The sequence below is a fragment of the Rhinoraja longicauda genome, chromosome 7 (genome assembly GCF_053455715.1).
Source record: "Rhinoraja longicauda isolate Sanriku21f chromosome 7, sRhiLon1.1, whole genome shotgun sequence".
NCBI classification, from domain to species: domain Eukaryota; kingdom Metazoa; phylum Chordata; class Chondrichthyes; order Rajiformes; family Arhynchobatidae; genus Rhinoraja; species Rhinoraja longicauda.
The window spans coordinates 7,402,116-7,415,333 of NC_135959.1; the positions used below are offsets into that span (position 1 = coordinate 7,402,116).

At 47.6% G+C, this 13,218-nt stretch overlaps 1 protein-coding gene across 3 annotated transcripts in view; it reads right to left on the bottom strand.

Moving 5' to 3' along the window:
• Window positions 1–1,312: 1,312 nt before the first annotated feature.
• The window catches only part of LOC144595057 (arylsulfatase H-like), a 39,515-nt gene continuing 27,609 nt past the window's right edge, over window positions 1,313–13,218 (bottom strand). For all 3 annotated transcript variants that reach the window (XM_078402043.1, XM_078402046.1, XM_078402044.1), the window contains 4 exons: window positions 10,719–10,856; window positions 8,495–8,657; window positions 5,441–5,562; window positions 1,313–3,743 (listed from right to left, as the gene is read on the bottom strand). In XM_078402043.1, coding sequence (XP_078258169.1) covers window positions 3,385–3,743; window positions 5,441–5,562; window positions 8,495–8,657; window positions 10,719–10,856 — 782 coding nt within the window. In that variant the 3' untranslated portion in view covers window positions 1,313–3,384. The remainder of the gene's footprint in view (window positions 3,744–5,440; window positions 5,563–8,494; window positions 8,658–10,718; window positions 10,857–13,218) is intronic.

The following is a 13,218-nucleotide window of genomic DNA, read 5'->3' on the forward strand; positions in this document are numbered from 1 at the left end:
CGTTCCTGATTTCTCCCCATACCCCCTGACTCCGCTATCCTTAAGAGCTCTATCTAGCTCTCTCTTGAATGTATTCAGAGAATTGGCCTCCACTGCCCTCTGAGGCAGAGAATTCCACAGATTCACAACTCTCTGACTGAAAAGGTTTTTCCTCATCTCTGTTCTAAATGGCTTACCCCTTATTCTTAAACTGTGGCCCCTGGTTCTGGACTCCCCCAACATTGGGAACATGTTTCCTGCCTCTAACATGTCCAACCCCTTATAAATCTTATACGTTTCGATAAGATCCCCTCTCATCCTTCTAAATTCCAGTGTATACAAGCCTAGTCGCTCCAGTCTTTAAGTACTTTAAAATGTGAATTACTAAAAATATAACACCGATTTCAATGAGACTTCTTCCATTAGCACCAAAGGGACGACGGTGAGTAAGGTGGGCCTAAAATTGTTGCGCTATCGTGTACCGGTTTGGCTGTAGTTCAGGAACAAGCAAACAAACAAACGAACGAGAGTTTTAGTATATAGATAGATGTCCCAGATAGAACAATTGAATATATAAACATAGTACTCTGTAAACAATATTTACAGAGGCCGCTGTTCAATTATGTTTAAGATGGTTATGGATAAGGACAGAGATGGCCCAGGTGTTTATAATCACAATTGGGCTAAGGCCAACTTTGAGGTTATGAGAAAAGGTCTCTCGCTCAAGTTGATTAGAGCAGGTTATTTGAGGGGAAAGAAACAGCGGCCAAGTGTGATGTTTTTTTAAAAAGTGTGCTGACAAGAGCTCAGGAAATGCACATGGACGCAGCCCAGACCATCACACAAACCAACCTCCCATCCATTGACTCCATCTACACCTCACGCTGCCTCGGCAAGGCCAGCAGCATAATCAAGGACGAGTCGCACCCTGGCCACTCCCACTTCTCCCCCTCTCCCATCAGGCAAAAGGTACAGAAGTATGAAAACACACACCTCCAGACTCGGGGACAATTTTTTTCCAGTTGTTATCAGGCAACTGAACGATCCGACCATAACCTGTTTCTGCGCTGTCTCTAAACTAAACTAAACTAAACATTTGAGCACACTCAAAATCACTAGCCTCATCCAAGTCTTATCCTGTCTGCAGAAAACCTAAGAATGCATAAGCAGTCTCTACTGTGGGAAGATTACATGAAAGGCTTTAATGCAATTAAATTATAACCAGATGAATAAAATAAGTTACATGTATGGATTAGAAAAATAAATTAAACAAAATCAAACAAAACTTCAGAACAAAACATGAAGGAGACAGTTTTATTTTCAGCTCATTTTAATTCATCTACTGAAATATTTAAATGTGGAAAAATTAATCTCAGACCAATTTTTAAAGGCCTTTATAACTAATGCAGAACAGTACAGGCAGATTATGTTTCTCTTTAACATTGAAAACTCCAGGAAAAAAGGATTAAAGGTTGAAACATGAAGGCTGGGAGCTGGGAGGGATAGTGAGTTGAATTAGAATATAAGCAGGTGAAGCCAGATTTGTGTTTTTAAATAGATGTCTAAGAACACAGAACAGTCCAGCACAGGGACTTTGGCCATGGTGTCTGTGCCGAACATGATGCCAAGTTAAACTGATCTCCTCTGCCTGTACATGATCCATATCCCTCTATTCCCCGCACTTCCACGTGTCTGTCTAAAAGCCTCTTAAACGCTACTATCGTATCTGCCGCTGCAACTACCCCTGGCAATGCGTTCCAGCCCCCCACCGCTCTGCGTAAAAAAAAACTTCCATTAAGCTTTCGCCCTCTCACCTTATAGCTACGCCCTCTAGTGTTGGACATTTGCACCCTGGGAAAAGACTCTGACTGTCCACCCTATCTATGCCTCTCATCATTTTATACGTTTGAATGAAGTCTTCCCTCAACCTCCAATGTTCCAAAGAAAACAATCTAAGTTTAGTTTAGTTTAGTTTGGAGATACAGGGCAGAAACAGGCTCTTTCGGCCCACCGGGTCCGAGCCAACCAGCAACCCCCGCACACATTAACACAATAGACAATAGGTGCAGGAGGAGGCCATTCGGCCCTTCGAGCCAGCACCGCCATTCAATGTGATCATGGCTGATCATTCTCAATCAGTACCCCATTCCCTGCCTTCTCCCCGTACCCCCTGACTCCGCTATCCTTAAGAGCTCTATCCAGCTCTCTCTTGAACACTATCCTATACCCACTAGGGACAATTTTTACATTTACCCAGCCAATTAACCTGCAAACCTGTACGCATTTGGAGTGTGGGAGGAAACCGAAGATCTCGGAGAAAACCCATGCAGGTCACAGGTAGAACGTACAGACTCCATACAGACAGCACCCGTAGTCGGGATCGAACCCGGGTCTCCGGCGCTGCATTCGCTGTAAGGCAGCAACTCTACCGCTGCGCCACCGTGCCGCCCAAGTCCATCCATCCTGACCCTGTGGTTGAAGCTCTATAATCAAGGCATCATTTTGGTAAGCATTTTGATGGAGGATTATCTGTAGCCTTTAACAGGAAAACTCACTCCAGACTATTTTTACATTAGCTAGGCCTTTAATTTAGGTACACGCTACACTATCTATGCTTCATAATTTGATATATTTCCCTCAATGTCCGACGCTCTGTCTACCCTATCTATGCCAAATCAAATCGAGGAGTTTCAATAAACAAGAAGAGCAAGAATCTGTCATTTGCTTAGCACCTTTATTGCATCCAAGGCACTCATGAAAGAGAGACCAGTGGAAGTCAGCGGAACTTCTAGGCTACACCGCTACATCGGTGAACCCATGGACGTCCCTGGCCAGGACCTGCCCCGAAAGCAGTGGATAACCCTCAATCGCTTGGGGACAGGCGTTGGACGCACTATGGAGTAGCGATGAAGAGGTGGGGTCTCGTGGACAGTGCTTTCTGTGAGTGTGGGGACCCAACACAGACAGTGGAGCACAGAGTCACCAGTTGCCCCAAATACCGGCCACCGAACGGTGAACGAGGTCCGATTGACCTGGACGATGACACGTTGGCCTGGCTCGACTCAACGGAGCTGCAGGTCTAAAAGACATACGGCAGAAGAAGATGGAAGAGGAAACTGGCCCAAGTGATTTAGAACGCTTTAGGCCAAAGGTTTGGATAAAGAGGTAGATTCCATGGAGGCCCATTGTGGAGGAGAGAGAGTTAAAAGAAACGGAGAAGATTGGGAAAACATGTTCAAGAGTCTAGAGTCCAGCAACTGAAGGCACAGCCACCAATCGTTGGGCAAGGTAACAGAGAGGAACCCTCAGCATTTCACTCAAATGCCACAATCATACCGTATTCCCCGGACAGAAAACATGGAGTGACAATAATTAAATACGATAAACGGTCGGCAGTGCTATTTTTCAGGCGATCGATTTGGGACTGGAGTCTTCGCTGCAGCCACAGAATGGGAATGTACCGCAACAGGGCTGAAGCCAGGGTTTCCAGAGAGCGTTACCCCAGGACAACTGAAGGGGAACCGGAGTCAAGGTCTTCCGATGACGTTCCACGCCCAATCGGATCTGGTCTTGGATTTTATGGAACAGAGGCTCCGTTTCGGGCGACAGTGGGTCAGCCTCGGAGGGGTCCTTCAAGAGGTCGAAGAGCAACGGTGGGTCGTGGTAAGAGACGGAATCGTCGTGGCAACCACAAATACCGTTCTGGTTGCTATTCTCCATGTCGGGTCTGGGAGTGAAGATGTGAGCTTTCCAAACGGCATCGCCTGGAGGAAAAAAAGAAAAATAAATCGTGAAGGAAGGAAATACAGCCTTGAAAATATTACAACACACAAGTGACAAGCCGTGGTTTGGTTTGGGACATCTTAGTTTGGGAACAGCTACAACGAGATCTGGGTGTCCTAGTGCATCAGTCACTAAAAGGAAGCATGCAGGTACAGCAGGCAGTGAAGAAAGCCAATGGAATGTTGGCCTTCATGACAAGAGGAGTTGAGTATAGGAGCAAAGAGGTCCTTCTGCAGTTGTACAGGGCCCTGGTGAGACCGCACCTGGAGTACTGTGTGCAGTTTTGGTCTCCAAATTTGAGGAAGGATATTCTTGCTATTGAGGGCGTGCAGCGTAGGTTTACTAGGTTAATTCCCGGAATGGCGGGACTGTCATATGTTGAAAGACTGGAGCGACTAGGCTTGTATACACTGGAATTTAGAAGGATGAGAGGAGATCTTATCAAAACGTATAAGATTATTAAGGGGTTGGACACATTAGAGGCAGAAAACATGTTCCCAATGTTGGGGGAGTCCAGAACAAGGGGCCACAGTTTAAGAATAAGGGGTAGGCCATTTAGAACTGAGATGAGGAAAAACCTTTTCAGTCAGAGAGTTGTGAATCTGTGGAATTCTCTGCCTCAGAAAGCAGTGGAGGCCAATTCTCTGAATGCATTCAAGAGAGAGCTGGATAGAGCTCTTAAGGATAGCGGAGTCAGGGGGTATGGGGAGAAGGCAGCAACGGGGTGCTGATTGAGAATGATCAGCCATGATCACATTGAATGGCGGTGCTGGCTCGAAGGGCCGAATGGCCTCCTCCTGCACCTATTGTCTATTGAGAGGTAGGACTAGTGTGGATGGGGCATATCGGTAGGCATGGGCAAATTCCATGCCGTATGACTCTATGATCCTATGAATCCACACATCTCTGGGATGTGGGAACTGGAGCACCCGGAGGGAACCCGCGTGGTGACAGGGAGAATACGCAAACTCCATTTAGACAGCACCCAAGGTCAGTATCGAACCGGGGTCCCTGGCACGGTGAGGCGGTAGCTCTACCAGCTGTGCCACTCTTGAAAGGAAGTTTAAGCTTTAAGAAAGAAAGTAACCGAAGAAGCTGAAGAAGTAGAAACAGGCTGTGGTCATCGGTCCCAACAGAAAGTGCCAACGCTCAACCTCTTCCAAGGAAAGAAGACCTGGGGTGGTGCAAACTCCGTACAGAAAGTAGCCGTAGCCAGGATCCTGGCGCAGTGAGGCGATTCTCTTTGGTTATTACCAATTTAGTTTAGAGATACAGACAGGCCCTTCTACCCACTGAGTCCGCACCAACCAGCGATCCCTGCACACACACTAACACTGTCCTGCACACACGAGGGACGGTTTCACGTTATACGTTTATACCAAGCCAATTGACCTACAAACCGTCTTTGGAGCGTGGGACAAAACCGAAGATCTCGGGGAAAACGCACGCACGCACACACTAGGGGCAATTTACAATTTCACCAAGCCAACTAACCTACAAACCTGTACGTCTTAGGAGTGTGGGAGGGGGAGACCGGAGCTACCTGGGAAATCCCACGCAGGTCACGGGGAGAACGTACAAACTCCATACAGACAGCACCTGTAGTCAGGATCGAACCCGGGTCCCTGGCGCTATAAGGCGGTAACTCTACCAAGGCGCCCAGTTGCTCGACACTTACTGTCTTTTGGGTGCCATCGCACTGCGATCAAAGCATTTCCACAGTAATGGAACAGAAACTCGTGTTCAGACTTCTGTACCTCACCCTTCAGTAACGGCATTAAGTTTCGTCCATCAATTATCCTAGGAAAATACAAGAGGGTACTTTATATTTCAAGGTTTCTGTTATTCTTTAGGCGCTTAAATATATAACACTGCCTGTGCAAGAAATGTGAACCCCAACTCCATTAATTAGTTTGACCCAGGTATAAATCTGAAGGAACTTCTCCAAAGCCAGTCTTATACGTCTTAAAGGTATCACAAAAAGCTGGAGTAACTCAGCGGGTCAGGCAGCATCTCAGGAGAGAAGGAATGGGTGACATTTCGAGTCTAGACCCTTCTTACTACTTGACCTGACCATGGAGGTCTGTTGTCCTGGAAACGTCAGTCAGCATAGCCAAGACTGCGATTATATGTTGGGTCGACTATTAATTTTAAAACCTACTGATTTTGTTTTGCTCCCAAAGTTGAAGACTAAGTTGGGAGTCATTCATAGTTTCATTAAACAGCAGATTTGGGAGGATCAATGTATTGCCACCGCAAATTGTAGGAATAGCACCTCATATTTCGCTTGGGCAGCTTACAGCCCAGCGGTGGGCGGCACGGTAGCGCAGCGGTAGAGTTGCTGCTTTACAGCGAATGCAGCGCCGGAGACTCAGGTTCGATCCTGACTACGGGTGCTGCACTGTACGGAGTTTGTACGTCCTCCCCGTGACCTGCGTGGGTTTTCTCCGAGATCTTCGGTTTCCTCCCACACTCCAAAGACGTACAGGTATGTAGGTTAATTGGCTGGGTAAATGTAAAAATTGTCCCTAGTGGGTGTAGGATAGTGTTAATGTACGGGGATCACTGGGCGGCACGGACTTGGAGGGCCGAAAAGGCCTGTTTCCGGCTGTAGATATATGATGATATATGATGATGATGATATCAACATTGACTTCTCTAACTTTAGATAGCTCCTCTGTCCCTCTCTCTTCCCAGTTCTCCCAATGTCTTCCTGTCTCCAACTATATCCTTTCTTTGTCCCGCCCCCCCCCCCCCCCTTGACATCAGTCTGAAGAAGGGTCACCTATTCCTTCTCTCCGGAGATGCTGCCTGACCCGCTGAGTTACTCCGGCATTTTGTGATACCTTAGAACAAACCACAAAGCCCTGGAGTAATTCAGCAGGTCAGGCAGCATCTGCAGAGGTACAGCTTTAGGTTTATTATTGTCACGTGCACTGAGAAACAGTTCCAATCAAGTGAAAGGCTTGGATAGAATGGACGTGGAGATGATGATTCCAGTCATAGAGTGATACAGCGTGGAAACAGGCCCTTCGACCCAAACTTCCCACACCGGCCAACATGTCCCAACTACACTAGTCCCACCTGCCCGCGTTTGGTCCATATCCCTCCAAACCCATCCTGTCCATGCACCTGTCTAACTGCTTCTTAAACGTTGGGATAGTAAACAAACAAAGACAGCGACTAGTGGGAGAGTCCAGGACTAGAGGTCATCGCTTCAGGATTAAAGGACGTTCTTTCAGGAAGGAGATGAGGAGGAATTTCTTTAGTCAGAGGGTGGTGAACCTGTGGAATTCCTTTCCACAGAAGGCTGTAGAGGCCAAGTCAGTGGATATATTTAAGGCAGAGAGAGAGATAGATTCTTGATTAGTACGGGTGTCAGAGGTGATGGGGAGAAGGCAGGAGAATGGGGTTAGGAGGGAGAGATAGATCAGCCACGATTGAATGGCGGAGTAGACTTGATGGGCCGAATGGCCTAATTCTGCTCCTATCTCTTTTAATCTTATGAATCAGATAATGCTTTACATAAATCACGTCACGTGTTGGCTGCGCCTAACGGCTGCGGCTCGCTGGCAGTCTGTTTGTCTTTTTTCCTTTTTTGTTTGTGTGTTGGTGTTGGGATGGTTTTTGTTTTTGGCTGTGTATGTGTGGGGGTGTGGGGGGGTGGGGTGGGGGGTGGTGGGGTGGGGTGGGGTGGGGGAAACCTTTCTTTTTTTAGGTCTCTTCCCCGGGGAGCGGCTCGGCCGCGGGGCCTTCCATCGCCCGCCGCGGCTCGGCCGCTGGACTTAACATTGCCGGTGCGGCTCGGCCGCGGGACTTAGCAGCGCCCGGTGCGGCTCGGCCGCGGGACCTCCCATCGCCCGGTATGGCTTGGCCGCGGGACGGTTCAGTGCCCGGTGCGGCTCGGCCGCGGGGACTTCCATCCCCTTGCGGGGGCTGTGCGGGTCGGTCGCCTCGGTAGGGGCCGAGCTGCCTGTCCGTGGGCGTGGGGGGAAGAGAGTGGAAGTTTTGTTGCCTTCCATCACAGTGAGGGGGTGTTTGGAGTCACTGTGATGGATGTTTGTGTTTGGGTCGTGTGTCTTGTGCTGAGCGAAGGTCGTGTGTCAATAGGCTGAGCGAAGGAAAAGCTACAGAGTGCAGAATATAGTTTATCTCAGTGTCATAGTGCAATACTACCAGAGACTAAGTCCATTGTCCGCAATGAGATGGAGAAGAAATAGACTGTAGCCTAGTTCGGGGAAGGACTGTTCAGAAGCCTGAACAGGGGAAGATTAAGATAAGAGGGGTAATGGTTAGGGGACTTTGAGTCGGGACCCTTCTTCAGATCCCGAAAAGTCACCTAGCTATTCCCTCCAATTGCCTATGCTGAAGTGGAGTACGCAAAGGAGCGTAAAGTCCGCCATTTTAGTAAGCAAAACCCGCCGTTCGCTATGCCTCTCGCAGTGTAATCAGTGCCGCCTGACCCGCAGAGTTCCTCCAGCACTCCGTGCTTTGCTCAAAATTCCAGCATCTGCAGTTCCTTGTGTCTCCTTACTAACGGACCTTTAATCTGTACCTGGGTTAAGCCAAAGGACGATGACAATATTGTTACCGACATGTTTTCATATTGACAAATACAATTGCAGAGTAGGAGATATTGACTTCTATAATGAAAAAGAAATGGCAGCAGAAAGTGTGTTTATCTACGCAGCAAATTGCAAGGTTATTAATATGTGTATTTTGAGTTGTTCACCTATCCTGTGGCAATGAGGCCCCAGCCAGGTTGACAACAGTTGGGTAAATGTCCATGAGGCTGGTCGGTTCATCGATCTTCCTACCAGAAGACAACTGGCCTGGCCATCTTAATATCCCAGGCACACGGATACCACCTTCCCATCCAGCTAGCCCCTTTTTACCTGTAACACAGAAAAGCATAAGTTCATAAGTCAAAGTGGAGGCCACTCAGTGGAGGCCAATTCTCTGGATGCTTTCAAGAGAGAGCTAGATAGAGCTCTTAAGGATAGCGGAGCCAGGGGGTACGGGGAGAAGGCAGGAACGGGGTACTAATTGAGAATGATCAGCCATGATCACATTGAATGGCGGTGCTGGCTCCAAGTGCCGAATGGCCTATTCCTGCACCTATTGTCTATAAAGGAGCAGAATAAGGCCATTCGGCCCATCAAGTCTACCCCACCATTCAATCAAGGCTGATCTATCTCTCCATCCTAACCCCATTCTCTTGCCTTCTCCCCATAACACCTGACACCCGTACTAATCAATAATCTATCAATATCCGCTTGAAGAATATCCATTGACTTGGCCTCCACAGTCTTCTGTGGCAATTAATTCAACAGATTCACCACCCTCTGACGAAAGAAATTTCTCCTCATCTCCTTCCTAAAGGAATGTCCTTTTCTTCTGAGACTGTGCCCTCTGGTCCTAGCCTCTCCCACTAGTGGAAACATCCTCTCCACATCCACTCTATCCAGGCTTGTCATTATTTAAGTCAGTCTCAATGAGGTTTCATAGTTTAATTCTCAGGTTTTAGATTTAGATTTAGATTTTTAGATTTAGAGATACAGCGCGGAAACAGGCCCTTCGGCCCACCTAGTCCGCGCCGCCCAGCGATCCCCGCACATTAACACTATCCTACACACACTAGGGACAATTTTTACATTTACCCAGTCAATTAACCTACATACCTGTACGTCTTTGGAGTGTGGGAGGAAACCGAAGATCTCGGAGAAAACCCACGCAGGTCACGGGGGGAACGTACAAACTCAGTACAGACGGCACCCGTAGTCAGGATCGAACCTGGGTCTCCAGCGCGGCATTCGCTGTAAGGCAGCAACTCTACCGCTGCGCCACCGTGCCGTCCCACCGTTTCTCACCATTATTTCCCATTTTCCTTGGCATGAGACATTGGGTCTAAACATACCTAACGATTAAGCGGGGAATCGTGGAACCCCTGTGCTGCCAGCGTCACCCTGTCTCAGACTCGCTCACCTTCAAAGATACTAGAGGAACAAGATAGACCGCTCGACCCTAAAAGCCGTAGTACGTCACGGCGCCATTTTAGTAGGCAGAAACTTGCAGAAACATTTAAAAAATAAAAAATTTAAAAGCCTGTGAATTGATAGATGAGATATATTCTGCATTTTTATGGTATCATCACACATACTGTTCCCCCAAAACACTGATTACACTGCGAGAGGCACAGCAAACGGCGGGGTTTTGCTTACTAAAATGGCGGACGTTACGCTCCTTTGCGTACTGCACTTCAGTATAGGCGATTTCAACAGAGTGGTTCCCCTTGCTCCTCGAGTATCTTGCCTGCGGAGAGTAGTGCGTTCGGCAGAACGCACCATGGGAACTACACTCGCCCCCCTGCAGGACCTATACATCAGGAGGTGTAGATCCAGAGCAAGCAACATTATGGGGGACCCCTACCACCCCAGCCACGGACTGTTCCAGCTGCTACGATCAGACAAATGCCTCCGCTGTCATGCTGTGAAAACGGAGAGGATGAGACGGAGTTTCTTCCCACAGGCCATCAGGACTGTTAACTATTATAACTCCAGGGACTAAACTTTGTCTTTTCTGTATTAACTTTAATTTATATGCTGTAACTGTAATTCTTTTTTTGCACAATCCGCAGGCATTGCCACTTTCATTTCACTGCACATCGTGTATGTGTATGTGACAAATAAACTTGACTTGACTTGATTGCAACATAAGATATCAAAATGTGTTCATAAGATCATGTAATAGGAATAGTAGATAGACAAATTCTTGATTAGAACGGGTGTCAAGGGTTATGGGGAATAGGCAGGAAAATGGGATTAGGAGGCAGTGATCAGACATGATGGAATGGGCGTAGTAGGCTCGACGGGCCTAGTGGCCTAATTCTACTCATATAGCTCGTGACCACCAAGAACACTGTGAACATGTGCTCGCGTATTCCAAAAAGCAGTTACCCCTGTATATTCCATTCCAACCTCCGTCGATCTCTCCATTTATTCCAACAGAGTCCCGACTGCCACCATGATCAGAGGCAAAATAGATCAGGGTTTTATTTGCAAGGCCAAGATTATCGATGGCATTCACTATCTGACCTGGAAGAGACATACAAAAAAAAGGTTAAGAGATACAGCGCAGAAACAGGCCCCTCGGCCCACCGAGTACACGCGGTCCAGTGATCGCCCCGTACACTAGCACTATCCAACACACTAGGGACAATTTATAAATGTTACCAAAGCCAATTAGCCTACAAACCTGTACGTCTTTGGAGTGTGGGAGGAAACCGGAGATCTCGGGGAAAACCCACGCAGGTCACAGGGAGAACGTACAAACTCCGTACTGACGGCACCCGTAGTCGGGATGGAACCCGAGTGCTGTCAGGCAGCAAATCTACCGCTGCGCCACCGTGCCGTCCCACAGTGAAGGTGATTGTATCTTGGGGAAAGATTCAATGCTTCAAATTTGCAATGCAAACGTTAAAATGCAAACGTAATTAAAATTTAGGGACAGTGCAACTTTCACAGTCCGTAGTTTTCATTCACAACCTATTGAGGATTCTGATGAGCAATATCGCCTTTGTAGCTTTCACCGATTCAAGAAAGAGTTAAGATCAAGACAGTAAGTCTGAGGGTACTATCAATAGACAATAGACAATAGACAATAGGTGCAGGAGTAGGCCATTCAGCCCTTCGAGCCAGCACCGCCATTCAATGCGATCATGGCTGATCACTCTCAATCAGTACCCCGTTCCTGCCTTCTCCCCATACCCCCTCACTCCGTTATCCTTAAGAGCTCTATCCAGCTCTCTCTTGAAAGCATCCAACGAACTGGCCTCCACTGCCTTCTGAGGCAGAGAATTCCACACCTTCACCACCCTCTGACTGAAAAAGTTCTTCCTCATCTCCGTTCTAAATGGCCTACCCCTTATTCTTAAACTGTGGCCCCTTGTTCTGGACTCCCCCAACATTGGGAACATGTTATCTGCCTCTAATGTGTCCAATCCCCTAATTATCTTATATGTTTCAATAAGATCCCCCCTCATCCTTCTAAATTCCAGTGTATACAAGCGCAATCGCTCCAGCCTTTCAACATACGACAGTCCCGCCATTCCGGGAATTAACCTAGTGAACCTGCGCTGCACGCCCTCCATAGCAAGAATATCCTTCCTCAAATTTGGAGACCAAAATATCGCAACGTTTAAGAAACATTTAGACATGCACATGGACATGACAGGTTAGGAGGGATATGGGCTGAACGCAGGCAGGTGGGACTGGTGGCATGTTGGTTGGTGTGGGCAAGTTGGGCTGAAGGGGCCATTTCCACACTTGTATGGCTCTATGACAGTAAGTGCACAATTGTGCACATTATAAGAAAATAAGTGCAGGAGTAGGCCATTCGGCCCTTCGAGCCTGAACCGCCATTCAATATGATCATGGCTGATCATCCACAATCAGTACCCCATTCCTGCTTTCTCCCCATATCCCTTGATTCCGTTAGCCCCAAGACCCATATCTAACTCTCTTGAATACATAAGCACCCAGGCATCATTGCTTTGGAGCTCCTGAGACGATCCTATTTTTGGGATCTATCCATTACGGTGTAGCCAAACCCCATTACCTTTCTGAAGAAGGGTCCCATCCCGAAACGTCACCTATTCCTTTCCTCCAGAGATGCTGTCTGTCCCGGCAGGCAGGTACTCCAGCATTTTGTGGCTATTTCCTATCACCTTTAGCTGCTTAGCAATTTGAAAGACCAACCTTATTAGTTCTGGATTCACATGTCGCGTAGAGTATGGAACAAAGAACAGAACAACAAAGGAACAGGTCCTTTTGTCAACAATGTCTCTGCCGAACATGATGCAAGACCAACTCTTACCTGCCTGCACATAACCCATATCCCTCCGTTCCCTGCACATCCACGTGTCTGAGACGCCACTATCGTATCTGCCTCCACTACCACCCCTAGATATCCAGGCACTGACCAATTTCATGTGTAAAAAAACCTGCCCCACACACCTACTTTAAACCTTGCCCCTCTCACCTTAAAACTATGTCCTTTTGTGTTCTTTTCCTATGTCTGTATAAAACTTGAGAGTCTTCAAGGTACAACAGAAGTCTTTATTACATTAAATCAATGCTGGCAGCAAGACAACTAACAATGGCTGCAACCACACGATCTGACCACACACTCACACACTGTGCACAGCCAAGGTAACTATGTACAAAACATCTCCCTTTGTCCTGTGCAGCGCCACCTGCTGCACGGGAGGAGCAAAGGGTCCTCCCACCCCACAGGGTCCACCAAACATCACATGTCCTCTGGTACTTGATATTTCCAACCTGAGAAACAAAATATTCTGACCGTGTATCTATGCCAGCTTGGCGACACCTCAAAGGGAATTGATTAGTCAAATAGACGTTCACAACCACCTTGTAATTTTACGGTCTTTATTACTGA